The 16,970-nt window shown below is 50.7% G+C and overlaps 1 protein-coding gene across 1 annotated transcript; it reads right to left on the bottom strand.

Moving 5' to 3' along the window:
- Nucleotides 1-343: 343 nt before the first annotated feature.
- LOC115509749 (antimicrobial peptide NK-lysin-like) lies at nucleotides 344-4,575 on the bottom strand. Its single transcript, XM_030309049.1, has 5 exons — nucleotides 4,484-4,575; nucleotides 3,845-3,948; nucleotides 3,314-3,397; nucleotides 1,978-2,146; nucleotides 344-511 (listed from the first exon to the last, which is right to left on the bottom strand). Exons 1-5 carry the CDS (start codon nucleotides 4,533-4,535, stop codon nucleotides 504-506), a joined length of 417 nt encoding a protein of 138 aa, XP_030164909.1. The 5' UTR covers nucleotides 4,536-4,575; the 3' UTR covers nucleotides 344-503.
- Nucleotides 4,576-16,970: the final 12,395 nt, after the last annotated feature.

Raw genomic sequence — 16,970 nt, 5'->3', positions numbered from 1 at the left:
CCCTGCAGAGAGAAGCAAAGAGTGGGTTTCTGTTCCTTATGACCAAGAACACTCTTACCCACAACCCTGCTACTCTTCCTCATGGTCTGGGAGCTTCTGGGGGTACATCCACTGTGTACCCCAGGCTCTCAGAGGACTGTGTGTCTCTCTAGTGACTGTTCATACGTATTTCATGAACGTATGTGTAAGAGCTGCTAAGGTTGACTTGTTCACCACTAAATCCCTAGCCTCTGGAACAGAGTATGGGACAAACAATACCCATTGATTGAACAAACGCATGAGTCACCCAAGCATGCCTCCGAGCCCCTCCCCTCAAGTCCACCAAAGGAAAAGAAGCTGTGGCTAAAAGTTTGCATGGCATTTATTCTCTTGCAGGGGAAGGCAATGAGAAGTTAGCTGAGAGACACTGGAGGGTCGGCTCTGGATCTGGGAGGGCAGAAGCAGGTGGTGGTTGTGGGAGACTCTGTGCTTCTCCCCAGGGTGGCGTCAGAGACCCCAGAGGCTCAGAGACCTGGAGTGGAGACAAGAGCAGAGAAGTGGGCAGGGGTGTGGGGTGTCCGGGGGATATGGGGACTAGAGCCACCCGTCCCTACTGAGCACACCTGGAGTCACATCCTGGAACCCAGTCAGGGGTTTGTGTGGGTTGTGGGGCTTCAGAGATGAAAACCGCAGACTCTAATCGCAGGAAATGGTGGGGACCTCAAAGTATGAGGTGACCCCCGATCTGCCGGCATCAAGTCCCACAGCCTCAGTCAGGGCTACACGAGCTGCCAGAGCCAATCAGGGGCCCCTCCCGGCCCATGTGCTGCAGCCGTGGCCTGATCTGCGCGCACAGCTGAGCAGCCCTGGAGGGAGAGACTGAGAGCCCTCCCTGCCAGCGGGGTTCCTGAGCTCAGCTCTCAGGTCCCTAGTGTCCTGGGCAAAGATGTGACCTGTCTCTCTGATGCCCAGGGATCCCATACTAGGCCGGGGGATGGGAGTTCAATCAGGGCTCTGATGTCTTTGAATATCCCAGTCTGAGGCCGCTTGCTTGGTCTTAATCTCCTTACACATAATCATTTCATTCAATCCTCGCTGAAAATCAGAAATAGGGATTCTTATCCCTTCACAAGGAAGGACACTCAAGCTCACAGAGGTTAAGGTATGCTCAAGTAGCTCAACTACACAGCTGACCAGAAATGGAGATCTGATGTCACCCCAGGATTGCCTGGGCTAAAACACCAAGCTCTTGGGTGCCTGGCTGGCTCAGTCAGTGGAGCAAGTGACTCAGCATCTGGGGGTTATGAGTTCAAGCTTAGTTTGGTGGAGAAAGTATTAAAAAAACAAATAAAAAATTAAAGCCCAAACTCTTTTTTATTTTAAATACCTGTTCTTTTTTTTTTTTTTTAACGTTTATTTATTTTTGAGACATAGCGAGACAGAGCATGAACGGGGGAGGGTCAGAGAGAGGGAGACACAGAATCAGAAACAGGCTCCAGGTTCTGAGCTGTCAGCACAGAGCCCGACGCGGGGCTTGAACTCACAAACCATGAGATCATGACCTGAGCCGAAGTCGGACACCCAACCGACTGAGCCACCCAGGCGCCCCATCTTTTTTTTTTTTTTAAGTAGACTTCGCATCCAATGCGGAGCCCAATGCAGAACTTGAACTCATGACCCTGAGGTCAAGACCTGAGCTGAGATCAAGGGCCAGATGTTCAACCAAGTGAGTCACCCAGGTGCCCAAAGCCCAACCTCTTAATGAGTATTTCTCAACCGTTTCCAACTACGGCCCACCTACCCATAGTCCCCAGACTTTCCACACAGTGGGGGGAAGTAACGTGTCACCACATGGAAGCTTGGAGGGACATATATGAGCTGCTTTGTGAAGCTCCCTATGACAGATGTATTTCCGTGTTTTTAAACATTGTTGCACATAGTTGGGAACGAGATCTGGGCCCTCCAGAAAGGGGTCACTGCAGTCACCTCTACACTCACCTACTTGACACTTGCACAGCCTCAATGTCACACAGATATCCTGGCGGGGTGGAGCATTCAGGATACTCTGGATGATGTCATTTACATATTTGTTGATGGTTTCTTTGCAGATATTTTCCACCAAAGGAAATTGAGAGCACACCAGTTGCGCAGCCTTTTCAATGGTCATCTGCAGCAGCAACAGCACCATAACCAGATAGAGGAATCAGGTGAGCTCTGCTGGGGTCAGCCCCCCTGCAGACCCCAGCAGCTCTAGGCCCTGGGCACCCTGACCAAGGGCATGCTGGGAGGAGGGCCTGGTGCCAGGCGGCCACGGAGCAGAGGCTAGAGAGGCAGGGATCAGGACTCATGCCCAGGCACCAAGGCCCTGGCCCAAGCCTGGCCAGGAGGGGCTCTTGAGAGAAGGACAGTTGACCCTGTAGTGTCCCAGTCCCCTGTACATCATTATCCTGCCCCCTGCCTTCTGTGTGGAGAACAGCGCCCACGGCTCCTAGACCCACAGGAAGGGTTCTGCCTGCCAAGCTTCCTGGGTCCCAGCCTGACGGGGCTCGTGCACAGGGCTGTGTGACGAAGGTTAAGAGGGGAAAGATCTCGGAGACTTGGCAAATTCGATTTTGAACTATCTTCTCCCACCATCCAGTGGAGAAGGATAAAGCTGAGTTCCCAGGGCTGAGGGTGGGCCCTGCAGCACCAGGGAGCTGAGCAGGATTAGGGAACAAAGCAGAGGGAGGGAGGGAGGGAGGGAGGGAAGGAGGGAGGGAGGGAGGGAGGGGAAGCAGGGCTTCTTGGTAGTAACACATCCCTTGTTCAGCAGGTGCTCAGGGACAGGCACGGAGCTAAGCTCATCCACCCCTCAGCTCCTTTAAAGGGCTTCGATAACTTACAAGGGGCCATTATGATCCATCCCAGTAAACAGAAAAGAAAACTGAGGCTCAGAAAGCATTAAGGACTTGGCCAAGCCAGGCAGTTAGGAAGTGATAGCTCTGGGGCTGATTAGTCCTGACCCAGACCCCCACTGGACCCAGACTCACAAAACTCTGCCATGGACACATGTGGAGGGGCCAAAGGGGAAAGATTCCTACCTTTTATGGGGTCAGGTTTCCTTTGACAATAGGATGGAAAACATGCACACTCTTCCTCCTACTTTCAATCTCCCACAGCTTCCCAACTTCAGGAGATTATCTGAAGTCCCTCCCCAGATAAAGGAAGGAACCATGGATCCCTGCTGAGAAGGTCCAGCCCAACCAGGGTTCAGCCCCTCCTCAGGGTCTTGTCTGGAACCCCTACCACAGCCTTGACCAGCTGGCAGATGGCTCCTTAAACCACAGGAAATCACCTGAATCCGCTGCAGTCCCACGCAATTCTTCAGCCAACTAAGTATCATACGACAGGTATCACAGGGGTTTAAAGTCAGGTTATGCTGTCAGAAAATGAAGACCCCCAAAATGGTCTGTCAGACACCCCAAGAGCACTTGGTAGTGTCCTTGGTGTCTCCTAGGCTGGCAGAATCATCTAGGATCCTTCTGTTCTTTAGGGCCTGAAGCAGGCTGGCTGGCCCCTGCCCACCTTCCTGCTAGTCTTGGTGGGGCTGAGACACCCCAGAACCTTCCCCACACCCGCAGCGCCTCACCCAGCCAGCACGTGCACCTCTTCTGTTCTCTGGTCAGTCCCCAGACCACCCTCTGGGTAGGGCCCAGCCAGACTGAGGTAGACCCCCGCCCAGGCACCACCCTGCACAAAACCAGCATCTTCAGCCCTCAGCCCTGCCTCCCCTCCTCCCAAAAGGATGTGCAGCCCTGCCTGCTGCTCCCAGGACAGAGAGGATGAGGAGGGCCCGTGGTAGGTGAACAGGGAGCCAGCAGTGAACCTGAGGGGTCTCCTGGGCCAGCATCTGGAAGAACTTCTCATCCTGACACCTGTCAGCCATGTCCAGGTCATGGTCCTCAAGGGAAAGACCACAAAAGGTCAGCCCTGGGGAAGAAACAGCATCAACATCAATATCCCTCCACAAGTGGAAGGAGACAGAACGGTCAGATCTCCTGGCTGGTGGGGAGCCCAGGAGGTGGCCAGAGCACAGGCCAGGAGCAGGGATCTGTGAGGGGTCCAGGGGGCCTGTCCTCACAGTCCGCCCTGGAGCTGCTCTGACCCAGTCTCTGTGCAACAGACATGCTCTCAATTCTTTCTGGAAACATTAGGAGAAGATTATACCACCTCCACCACCACCATCCATGCAACTCCTTTCTGTCTTCCTGTATCTCTCTCTGTCCTCTCTCTCTCTCTCTCCTCGTCTCACACACACACACACACACACCCACACCCACACACACACACGGATTTGGAGCTGCTCTAAGAGAACACTACCCTCATCTCCTTTCAGAGGTCGTTCTTTCTCTCTTCCTTCCCCCAGGAGTTCAAATCTGGTGGCCCAGCCCAACCCAGTCTCCAGACTGTCCCTACCCTCTGCTAAGAAGAAGCTGCCAGGATGTGCATGGGGGAATGTCCTTACCCGGGGTGGCCAGGAGCACTGAGGCAAGGAGCAGGAGGGCCCAGGAGGTCATGGTGGGGCAGATGCTGAAGCACCCTTCACACCCCGCTTTATGTGACTGGCTGCCTCGCAATCTGACCTTGCCGGGTCCTGCTCCTCTTGTAGGGCACCTCCCCGTGTCACTGGCTTTACCACAAACACAGACACCAGTTTGTGGAGAAGTGGGGGGAGGAGTGCTTCCTCAGAGACTCCACGCTGTCTATCTTCCACCTCCCCCTACCAAACACACACTGCTAGAGCTTTCCCAGTGAGTGGGGGTGCTGGAGGGCAGCAGCTGCCATGATGCACTCCCCACCCTGCCCCAGGATGAGCTAATGGACAGAGCAATCCTTGTACCTGAGGGCTCAGGTAGGCCCTTGGCCCTGGAGCTTCCCACCCCTCCCCCTTCCCTCCCCTCCTCTCCCTGGTGTCCCTCCACCAGCCACCTCCTGTATCCCTGCTCTCCCCCAACCATCTCAGCCAATGGAGCACCACTAGACCCCGCCACATTTAGAGACAGGTCCCTCAGTGTAGATGCAGACAGCTCCTCCCAGCCCCGCTCTCGGGCTTGGTGATCCCCGGGCATGGGCACCACAGACACCCTGGGTCCCCAGCCCCTCACCAGCCTCCTGGCCACCATCATGGAGGCAGGCTTTTCCCTCAGAGCCAGGTTCAGCCCAGCCATCCCTCACCTGGTCCATAGGGAGAGACAACAGCCCATGCGAAGGAAGTGAGCCCCAGGCAGGGATCTACGCCCAGTGCCCCGGGTCTGACCTCTCATCTGTGCCATGAAGGTCACTGGCCTCATCTGCAATGAAAATACAGGCTGTGCAAGTCACATCCACTATCAGATAGAAAATAAGTCATTGTTTAGTGTGTGTCCCAAAGATTGCATGGAATACGCTCACACTGAAATGTGTTTGCTGTTGAGCTGACACTCACATTAAACTGGGCATCCCACCTTTTGTCTGGCAACCTTCCCCCACCTCCTTCGCGGCTCAGAGGAGGAAACTGGGTGCGGAGAACAGGGGCCCTGACCTCAGCCACGGGGCCAGCTGGGGTCCTGCTTGGACTAGAACCTTCCCCCACCTCCAGCTGCTGAGATGTAGAGGCACGCAGCCAGGAGGAGCTGGCATGGCCCCCTCAGCACCTCCCAGCCCCCTGTCCCCCTTCAGTATCTGCCCGGACCACTCCAGGCCTTCCACCTGCCCGGGAATCCCATCATGGGCTAGTGCTGAGCCTCAGCCTGGCCTTTTTCTCTGAAATACTCTACTTCCTGAGCCCATTCAGAGCCCTGCTCTCCGCTCAGCTTCTGCGTAGAAGGAAAGAGGGTGGAGTCCAGGCAAGCAGGCCTCCGACAAGCGGGGGGCACCGTGAGCTACATACTCCACCTCCTGGAGCCTCAGTTCCCTTACCTGTGAAATGGGTGTAGTGTCACCTGTTCACAGGGCCCCAGTGGTGTGTGTGTGTGTGTGTGCGCGCGTGTGAGGAAGCTTCACAGCCTGCGATGTGCCAAGCAGAAGTAATCTGGTATCCTGGGTCAGCATTCCCCAACATGACTTCTACAAGGGTTACTCCTGTGGGAGGTGAGCAGGTGCTGTCAAGGGGAGTACAGGGCGGCTCCTGCTCTCAAGAGTAAATGCCGGTCTAGGAAGGTGCAATAGGCTTCCCTCCCAGGGGACTTCTCTAGCACTTTAACATGGTGGTGTGTGTCGCCCTCTTATTAGAATCAGATATAAAAGAAGGGACATTTTTTAAAAAAATTTTTTTAACGTTTATTTATTTTTGAGACAGAGAGAGACAGAGCATGAACAGGGGAGGGACACAGAGAGAAGGAGACACAGAATCTGAGACAGGCTCCAGGCTCCGAGCTGTCAGCACAGAGCCCACGCGGGGCTCGAACTCACGGACCGTGAGATCATGACCTGAGCCGCAGTCGGACGCTTAACCGACCAAATCACCCAGGCGCCCCAAAGAAGGGACATTTTGACTGACCTTACACAGAGGATAATGTTTGTACTATGAACAATTGTATGTTACTAAATTGGACAACTTATACTGAGATGGGCACCCCCCGTAAAGATACAAACTATTGAAACAGACTGAAAAGAATGGGAAGTCTGTATAGATGCATAATAAGAGATGGCATTAGTCATGCAAACACTACCCACAAACAAAGACCCAGGTCAGATATCTTCACAGATGAATTCTACTAAACATTAGAAGAATTAATACTTGGGTGCCCGGGTGGCTCAGTCGGTTGAGCATCTGACTCGTTTTCGGCTCAGGTCGTGATCTCACAGGTTGGGAGATGGAGCCCTGTAGAGGGCTCTGCGCTGATGGTGCGGAGCCTGCTTGGGATTCTCTCTCCCTCTCTCTCTGCCCTCCCCATACTCTCTCTCTCTCTCTCTCAAAATAAATATTAAAACTTTTTTTAAAAGTAAGAAGAATTAATACCAATTCTTCCCAAACTCTTCCAAAAGATAGAAGATAATCCCCTGATGTCAATACCAGAAAAAAACAATCCAGATTACTACAAGCCAACATCTTCTATGAATATGGATGCAAGAACCCTCTACAAAATCCTAGCTAACATACAACATAAAAAAATAACATTCAGAGAGAATTCTATACCATGTTCAACCAGACTTTTTCAGGAATGGAAGATAATTTAACACCTAAGGACCAATTTATGTGATTCACTATATGAATAGAGCAAAAAATAAAAACCACATGATCCTCTCAATGGACACAGAAACATCATTTAAAAAAAAAACCTCAACATCTCTTTGTTAAAACACTCACTAACTAGGAATAGAGGGGAAATTCTGCAAACTGATAGGTGGCATCTATGAAATTCCCCGAACTGACATCAGACTTCATGATAAAGACTAAATATTTTCCCCCAAAGACCAGGAACAAGACAAGAATGTCTGTTCTCAGGAAGTCTATTAAATATTGCACTGATGATTCTAGCCAGGGAAATTAAGAAAGAAAACAAACAAACAAAAAATCCAACTAATAGCAAGGAAGACATATAGCTATCTCTATTTATAGATAACATCTCCCAGGTGAATACTAAAAAATTCAACAAACAGTAGGGATACCTGGGTGGTTCAGTCAGTTAAGCATCTGACTCTTGACTTCAGCTCAGATCATGATCACATGTTTGTGAGTTCAAGCCTCATACTGGGCTTTGCATTGACAATGCAGAGCTTGCTTGGGATTCTCTCTCTTCTCTCTGGCCCTCTCCTTCCCTCCTTGTCTCTCTCAAAACAAATATAAATAAATAAATAAATGTTAAAAACAAAAAAGGTCATTCCTTTAAAAAAAATTAAAAATTCAACAAAAATGAATCAATACTGGGGTGCCTGGCTGGCTCAGTCTGTTAAGTCTCCAACTTATGCTCAGGTCATGATCTCGTGGTTTGTGAGTTTGAGCCCTGAGTCAGGCTCTGCACTAATAGAGCCTGCTTGGGATTGTCTCTTTCTCCCTCTCTCTGTTTGCCCCTCCCCTCCCCTGCTAGGGTGCACACATGCACATGTGCTCTCTCTTTCAAAACAAATCAGTAAACTTAAAAAAAATACTTTAAAAAATGCATCAAAACTGAGATGTGTCTAGATGCCACAGACCTCCACTTTCAAATTATTCAAACTATCCAACACTAGATCTCACTAGATCAATATCAATCCATGGCAGGCACTAGATGTCTAACTATATTTTAAGTGAGTAAAGTAGATCAATCTGAATTGGAGCTTGTGTGGTGTAATTATTGTATAATCTCTATAAAAAGTATGCTAACAGACTGCTCTTAAAAAGTGTCATACTTTTTATGTTCAGAAGAACATCAAACATGTAGCCAACTTTCGAAAAACTTGGCCTTCATGCTAACCATCTTCTACAAAACCATATGCAAGAAGGAGCTCGCTAAAGGGGACTGTGCCTCTTCAACAAATGGTACCAGGAAGAATGGATGACACATTGAGAAAAATGAAGGTAGACCCTTACTCTCTACACAAAAAGTCTTTAGAAATCGATTGAACACCTATGTGTAAGACCCAAAACTATAAAATTGACCCACTAAGACATAAGGGGAAACTTGCGTGAGATTGGACTTGGCAGTGCTTTCTTGGATATGACGTCAAGAAATGCAGCAAAACGGACAAATAGCATTCCATCAAATTTAAAGACGGGTTTCCAATGACCCAGTGGAAAGGGAAATGAGATTTATGGAATGGGTAAAAATGTTTGCAAACCATTCTATACCAATGGTGTAACAGCCAGAATATATAAGAAATATTAAAACTCCACAAGGAAACAGCAAATAACCCAATTTAAAAAGGGCCAAGGACTTTGAACAGACACTGTCCTTAAAAATATAGAAATGACTACCAAGCATCTGAAAAGAGACTCAACATCCTTAAGCGTTAGGGAGATACAAGGCAAAACCACAATGAGATACCACCCCACACCCGATAAGATGACTCTTATCAAAAAACAGAAAATTACAACTGTTGGTAAAGATGTGGAGAAAGTGTGCACTGTTGTAAAATTGTAAAACCACTATGCAAAGCAATATGGTGCTTCCTCAAAAAATTTAAAAAATGTGTGCCATATGTTCCAACAGACCCAATGCTGGATATTTATAAAAAATAAAATTAAATTCATGATCTCAAAGAGATATTTGCACAACCATGTTCATAGCATCGCTATTCACAATAGCTAAGAGGTGAGAACAGTGCCAGTTCCATGGACAGGTGAACAGATAAACAAAATGTGCTATATATTCAACCTGAAAAAAGAAACAATCATGTTGAATGCCATAAAATGGATGAACTTTGAGGATGTTAGACTAAAAGTAATAAACTAGTCACAAAAAGGCAAATATTATATGATTCCATTGGTACAGGGGTCTACAGTCGTCAAATTCCTACAAGCAAAGTAGAACAGAGGTATCCAAGCAAGACAGAGTGGGAAAGAGGAGAGGTGTGGTTTAATAGTAAGTATGGACTGTCAATTTTCTAAGGTGAAGAAGTCCCGGATGTCTGCGTCATGACATGGCGAATATACTCAACATTGCTGAGCGTATGTTTAAAAATTGTGAAGATGATAAATTTGTGTTATGCATTTTTACAACAATGAAACTTGTGTTCCTGATGGAAGGAGATGGTTCACGTTGCACACAAGAGCTTCGCCTTGAGATAACCACCAACCTCCCTGTGCATTAGAACTTCCTTCTGCATCCTTCCCACCTCATCACACAGGAGCCCATAGGACAGGCTCTCAGGCAATGCCAGTTAATAAAATGAATAATTGTTGCTTCTTCTACAGAGGGGAGTTAAGGTGCTAGGTAAATTTAATGTGCTATTACTAGTCGTTTGTAGATTGGCAGGTGCTTGAGGTAAGTGTCTTTCTTTCGTTTGTTTCCTATTCTGACACCAGGGTGTGACACACAGTAGGGACTTGTCCCGAGCTCTGAGAGAAGCCACTGGAAAGTGAGGAGATGTGGTTGTGGTTTGGAAAGAGCGTGGGGCTGCCCTGTCCAGAAGGGATGGGGGAGCCAAGGCAGAAGGAAGTCTGAAGACCACCCAGAGACAGATGCAGAGCCTGGCCAGGGCGAAGGGGTCTGCACCAGGATGGGGCAATTCCAACTTCCCAGGAGGGAGTCATTTGCTCCAGCTTGGGTCAGGGGTCGACGTGGCCTGGAGGGAGGGATGTCACATGACACAGGCTTGCTGTCCTGGGCTGTTGGGTGGGTGACAGGGGAATGGTAGAGAACTGAGAAGGGCCTGGGGGTGAGCAGGTACCCCCAGTGGAATCTGGATTATGAAGCCAGTACACTCACGCTCCCTCCTGACAGGTTACAGGAGCTGGCTTGGCCTCTGTCCTTTACTAGCTTTTATCCCTAAGGGTGAGGCCACCTTCCCAAAGCTCCCACCTTTGGGAGTCTGTGCTAACGCTCCATGTGCCCTGGACCCCTCCGCTCCTACCTCAAGACGTTCCCTGCCTGTTCCCTCGGTTCTGTCCTGCACCATGGGCCTCTCCCCTCTCCCAAGGCCATTCTCATCCCCATGTAAACACCTTAAAGGCAGACCCCACCTCTAATTTCACATGGCCTCCAGCTCTGCCCACTTCTCTCCAACTCTTGACATGAACCCCGTCATAAACCTGTCCATGCCTGCTGACACCACACCCTTCACTCCCCCTCCACATGGGCGTGATCTCCTCCTAGCACTGAAACCCTCTAATATCAGCACCGCCCAAAGCCCCCAAAAGCCAGTGGCCAGCCCTCCATCTTCTACTGTCTTGACTCCCATCAGCACTGGACGTAGTCAGCCATTCCTCGTTCCTGGGCTGTTCTGTTCTCTTGGCTCCTTGGCCCCTTGTCTGGTGTTCCTCCTATCCCGCTGGCTCCTCCTTCCCGATCTCCTTGAGGGCTCCTCCTCCCCCCACCCCCCCACAACCAGGCCTCCACGTGTTGACTAGTCCTTCTGTCCTCAGACAGGAATGTTATCCTTCTGCACCTTCTCCCTGTCCATCACATCCAGTTCAAGGACTTCAAATGTGGCCTTGGCCCAGACACCCTCCCCTCTTGACACCTCCACCTGCATATGGAATAGACACACTTCTTTGGGTCAAAGCAGAGCTCTTCCTTATCCTCTCCAGATCCACCTGTCCAAATGTCTTTCCCAACAGCAAATGTCTCCGCCATCCACCCGTTTGCTAAGGTCAAATTCCTACAAGTCGTTTCTTTTCTTTTAAAATCGTGTCCAATGTAGAGAAAAGCTGTAACTCTACAACAGAGAGCTCCTTTTCATCTTAACCAGATTCCCCCACTGGTAATGTTTCACTACACGTATGCGGTGTGTGTCTCATCATAGTCTGCCTGTACGTACATATTACCATTTCTTCTAAACCATTTGCAGCAGATTGCCTTCATGATGCCCCCCTGACCCCCTTAATTCTTCAGGGTGCATTGCCTTATAAGAAGGACACCGTCCTACAGAAGCTGGCACGACCATCAACACCAGGACACTAACATTGGCACAACAGTATCATCGCAGACTGCAAGGAATCTCATAGATTACCCAATCATGTCCTTTACAGGTCTAGGTCCACAGCGGGGTCATCTGTTGACAATTACCTCAAGTATCTGCTTAGTCTCCTTTGATCTGGCACACTTTCTCCATCTTTCCTTCTCTTTCATGACCTTGGCATTTTTGTAGAGTACGGGCCCGCTACTTGGAGGAAGTCAGTTTGGGTTTGTCTGAAGTTTCCTTAGGATTTGTGCATTTTGGGCAGGAGGAGCAGAAAATGTTCATCACCTGTCGCTAGGATTCTCCATGGTTTAGTTAATTAATCATGCAAATTAGTAATTAATACCAACAGAAGTATTTGTGGAAACATAGAGTGCAATTATGTCTACATTTATCATTTGGCCTTCTGCAGTAATGTAACACTTTCCCTTTCCTCTCATTTATTAATTTATTGTTTCTATCTACCTGAATTCATGGACTCTAGTTTACACAAGGTGTGAATCTACTGTTGTCCTTTTTCATTTGAATATTCCAATGGCCCCAGATCTCACCATTGAGAGTTTCTTTCAATAGCTTTTTTGATTGAACCCTGATGTATACACCATTGTTCTTTGTGATGGCCAACATCCACTTCCCTCTCCCCATAACATTATCTTCCCAGATTTTCGTGTCCATTCTCATCCAAGTGATTGGATGTGAAAAACCCTGACTCAGCCCCTGGGGGTGCCCTGACTTGGCTCATTCTAAGCTGTGTAGCTCATGCTCTTGGAACAGAGTGATGGGTTGCAAATGAGCACCTGGCGCATTCATGCCAATGAGAACAGAGATGTTCTGATGGACGTCAGGACTCTGGTGATATCACTCAAATTTGGGTCATACTATGCCTGAAGCTATATATGGACTGCTTAACCATTTGAGCAAATAAATAGCTTATGCATTAGAGTCAGAATGAGATAAATCTTCTGTTGCTTACAACCAAAAGAATCCTAAATATTATACTTCCCCCAAAAGAAGATTCCCTGCACAGAGAAGCGAAGGGTGGGATCTGTCCCCAGTGGCAAAGAACACTTTTACCTCCACCCTGCTGCCCTTCCACCTGGTCTGAGAGCTTCTGGGGGTACATCCACTGTGTACCCCAGGCTCTCAGAGGAGTGTGTGTCTCTCTAGTGACTGTTCATAAGTACTTCACAACTGTATGTGTAAGAGATGCTAAGGCTCATTAACACTAAATCTCTAGCTTCTGGAACAGAGTGTGGGACAAACAATAAACATTGATTGAACGAATGCATGAGTCACTCAAGCATGCCTCCAAGCCCCTCCCCTCAAGTCCACCAAAGGAAAAAAAGCTGTGGCTAAAAGTTTGCATGACATTTATTCTCCTTCAGGGGAAGGCAATGAGAAGTTAGCTGAGAGACAATGGAGGATCGGCTCTGGATCTGGGAGGGCAGAAGCAGGTGGTGATTGTGGGAGACTCTGTGCTTCTCCCCAGGGTGGCGTCAGAGACCCCAGAGGCTCAGAGACCTGGAGTGGAGACAAGAGCAGAGAAGTGGACAGGGGTGTGGGGTGTCCGGGGGATATGGGGACTAGAGCCACCTGTCCCTACTGAGCACACCTGGAGTCACATCCTGGAACCCAGTCAGGGGTTTGTGTGGGTTGTGGGGTTTCAGAGATGAAAACCGCAGACTCTAATTGCAGGAAATGGTGGGAACCTCAAAATATGAGGTGACCCCCGATCTGCCGGCATCAAGTTCCACAGCCTCAGTCAGGGCTACACGAGCTGCCAGAGCCAATCAGGGGCCCCTCCCGGCCCATGTGCTGCAGCCGTGGCCTGATCTGCGTGCACAGCTGAGCAGCCCTGGAGGGAGAGACTGAGAGCCCTCCCTGCCAGCGGGGTTCCTGAGCTCAGCTCTCAGGTCCCTAGTGTCCTGGGCAAAGATGTGACCTGTCTCTCTGATGCCCAGGGATCCCATACTAGGCCGGGGGATGGGAGTTCAATCAGGGCTCTGATGTCTTTGAATATCCCAGTCTGAGGCCGCTTGCTTGGTCTTAACCTCTTTACACGTAATCATTTCATTCAATCCTCGCTGAAAATCAGAAATACGGATTCCTATCCCTTCACAAGGAAGAAAACTCAAGCTCACAGAGGTTGAGCTACTTGCTCAAGTCCACAGCTGACCGGAGATGGGGACCTGATGGCACCCCAGGATGGCCTGGAGTATTTCTCAACCGGTTCCAGCTGCAGCCCACCTACCCATCTTCTCCCCACTTTTCAGACAGTGGAGAGGATAACGTGTCACCAAAATGAAGCTTGATGGGACATGAGTCCTTATGCAGTTCTGTATGACAAATGTATTTTTGTGATTTTAAGCTGTGTTGTACATGTGTAGGGTGAGTTCTGAGCGCTCCAGGAATGAGTCCCTGCAGTCACCTCTGCACTCACCTAATAAGGGCAGCACATCCCGAGACACGCACAGATGTGCCTGGAAGGTTCCATATGCAGCAGTGTAGAGGTGATTTTATCAAGAAAACTGGTGATCCATGCTTTGCAGATATTTTCCACCAATGGGCATGCTGAACACAACAGGCCTGCAACTTTTTCAATGACTTTCTGCAGGAGAAACGGCACCATAACCAGATAGAGGAATCAGGTGAACTGCACCCAGGTCAGCCCCTTGCAGAGCCAGCAGCTCTAGGCCCTGGGCACCCTGACCGAGGGCATGCTGGGAGGAGGGCCTGGTGCCAGGCAGCCACGGAGCAGAGGCTAGAGAGGCAGGGATCAGAACTCATGCCCAGGCACCAAGGCCCTGGCCCAAGCCTGGCCAGGAGGGGCTCTTGAGAGAAGGACAGTTGACCCTGTAGTGTCCCAGTCCCCTGTACATCATTATCCTGCCCCCTGCCTTCTGTGTGGAGAACGGCGCCCACGGCTCCTGACCCACAGGAAGGGTTCTGCCTGCCAAGCTTCCTGGGTCCCAGCCTGACGGGGCTTGTGCACAGGGCTGTGTGACGAAGGTTAGGAAAAGAAAGCACTTGGAGTCTTGGCACATTCCACTTGGACGTATCTTCTCCCACCATCCAGTGGAGAAGGATAAAGCTGAGTTCCCAGGGCTGAGGGTGGGCCCTGCAGCACCAGGGAGCTGAGCAGGATCAGGGAACAAAGCAGAGGGAGGGAGAGAGGGAGGGGGAAGAAGGGCTTCTTGGTAAAACACATCCCTTGTTCAGCAGGTGCTCAGGGCCAGGCATGGAGCTAAGCTCGTCCACCCCTCAGCTCCTTTAAAGGGCTTCGATAACTTACAAGGGGCGATTATGATCCATCCCACTAAACAGAAAGAAAACTGAGGCTCAGAAAGCATTAAGGACTTGGCCAAGCCATACAGTAAGGAAGTGGCTGATTTAGGCTTGATCCGTCCTGACCCAGGCTCCACTGGAACCAGCCTCAGAAAGCATTGCCTTATATATGCCCAGTGGGGATACAGGGAAAGATTTCTACCTCCTCGGAGACAAGTGTCCTCTGACAATAGGATGGAACCATGCACACCCGTCCTCCAAGTTTCATGTCCCTACAACTTCACGATTTCAGGGGATTCTCTTAAGTCAATTCCCAAATAGAAGGGGACCAAAGGATCCCCTACTGAGGAGCTCAGGACCAAATAGGGATCAGCCCCTCCCTCAGTGCCCCCCGACAGGCCCCCCAAAAACTCCTCGTCAAGAAGGAGGTGGTTCCCCAAACATGAGAGCCTCACCTGAATCAGGTTGAAGCCCAGGCAATTCTTCACCCAGCTGACAATACACATACAGATACCACATAGGGTGAAGGGACGGTCTTCCTGTCAGAAAAGGCAGACCCCAGAAATGGTCTCTCAGACACCCCAAGAGCAATAGACAGGGCCTCAGGAAGGAGCCCTTGGTGTCTTCTAGGCCAGCAGAATCATCTAGGATCCTTCTGTTCTTTAGGGCCTGAAGCAGGCTGGCTGGCCCCTGCCCACCTTCCTGCTAGTCTTGGTGGGACTGAGACACCCCAGAACCTTCCCCACACCCGCAGCGCCTCACCCAGCCAGCACGTGCACCTCTTCTGTTCTCTGGTCAGTCCCCAGACCACCCTCTGGGTAGGGCCCAGCCAGACTGAGGTAGACCCCCGCCCAGGCACCACCCTGCACAAAACCAGCATCTTCAGCCCTCAGCCCTGCCTCCCCTCCTCCCAAAAGGATGTGCAGCCCTGCCTGCTGCTCCCAGGACAGAGAGGATGAGGAGGGCCCGTGGTAGGTGAACAGGGAGCCAGCAGTGAACCTGGGGGGTCTCCTGGGCCAGCATCTGGAAGAACTTCTCATCCTGACACCTGTCAGCCATGTCCAGGTCATGGTCCTCAAGGGAAAGACCACAAAAGGTCAGCCCTGGGGAAGAAACAGCATCAACATCAATATCCCTCCACAAGTGGAAGGAGACAGAACGGTCAGATCTCCTGGCTGGTGGGGAGCCCAGGAGGTGGCCAGAGCACAGGCCAGGAGCAGGGATCTGTGAGGGGTCCAGGGGGCCTGTCCTCACACTCCGCCCTGGAGCTGCTCTGACCCAGTCTCTGTGCAACAGACATGCTCTCAATTCTTTCTGGAAACATTAGGAGAAGATTATACCACCTCCACCACCACCATCCATGCAACTCCTTTCTGTCTTCCTGTATCTCTCTCTGTCCTCTCTCTCTCTCTCTCTCTCTCACACACACACACACACACACACACACACACACAGATTTGGAGCTGCTCTAAGAGAACACTACCCTCATCTCCTTTCAGAGGTTGTTCTTTCTCTCTTGCCTTCCCCCAGGAGGTCAAATCTGGTGGCCCAGCCCAACCCAGTCTCCAGACTGTCCCTACCCTCTGCTATGAAGAAGGTGCCAGGATGTGCATGAGAAACATCCTTACCCGGGGTGGCCAGGAGCACTGAGGCAAGGAGCAGGAGGGCCCAGGAGGTCATGGTGGGGCAGATGCTGAAGCACCCTTCACACCCCCTTTATGTGGCTGGCCGCCTCGCAATCTGACCTTGCCGGGTACTGCTCCTCTTGTAGGGCACCTCCCCGTGTCACTGGCTTTACCACAAACACAGACACCAGTTTGTGGAGAAGTGGGGGGAGGAGTGCTTCCTCAGAGACTCCACACTATCTTCCACCTCCCCTCCCACACACACATACTGCTAGAGCTTTCCCAGTGAGTGGGGGGTGCTGGAGGGCAGCAGCTACCATGATGCACTCCCCACCCTGCCCCAGGATGAGCTAATGGACAGAGCAATCCCTGCACCTGAGGGCTCAGGTAGGCCCTTGGCCCTGGAGCTTCCCACCCCTCCCCCTTCCCTCCCCTCCTCTCCCTGGTGTCCCTCCACCAGCCACCTCCTGTATCCCTGCTCTCCCCCAACCATCTCAGCCAATGGAGCACCACCAGACCCCG

This window comes from Lynx canadensis, chromosome A3 (genome assembly GCF_007474595.2).
Source record: "Lynx canadensis isolate LIC74 chromosome A3, mLynCan4.pri.v2, whole genome shotgun sequence".
Lineage (NCBI taxonomy): Eukaryota > Metazoa > Chordata > Mammalia > Carnivora > Felidae > Lynx > Lynx canadensis.
This window is presented reverse-complemented; position numbering and strand designations above follow the sequence as displayed.

What these genes read in the sequence shown, in the direction of transcription:
- LOC115509749 (XM_030309049.1), bottom strand. Translation starts at nt 4,535, where the DNA reads ATGACCTCCTGGGCCCTCCTGCTCCTTGCCTCAGTGCTCCTGGCCACC. An exon ending in AGTGCTCCTGGCCACCCCGG is followed by an intron (nt 3,949 to 4,483) that starts GTAAGGACATTC and finishes TTTCTTCCCCAG; the next exon opens with GGCTGACCTTTTGTGGTCTT. An exon ending in TGGGACTGCAGCGGATTCAG is followed by an intron (nt 2,147 to 3,313) that starts GTGATTTCCTGT and finishes TTGCTGCTGCAG; the next exon opens with ATGACCATTGAAAAGGCTGC.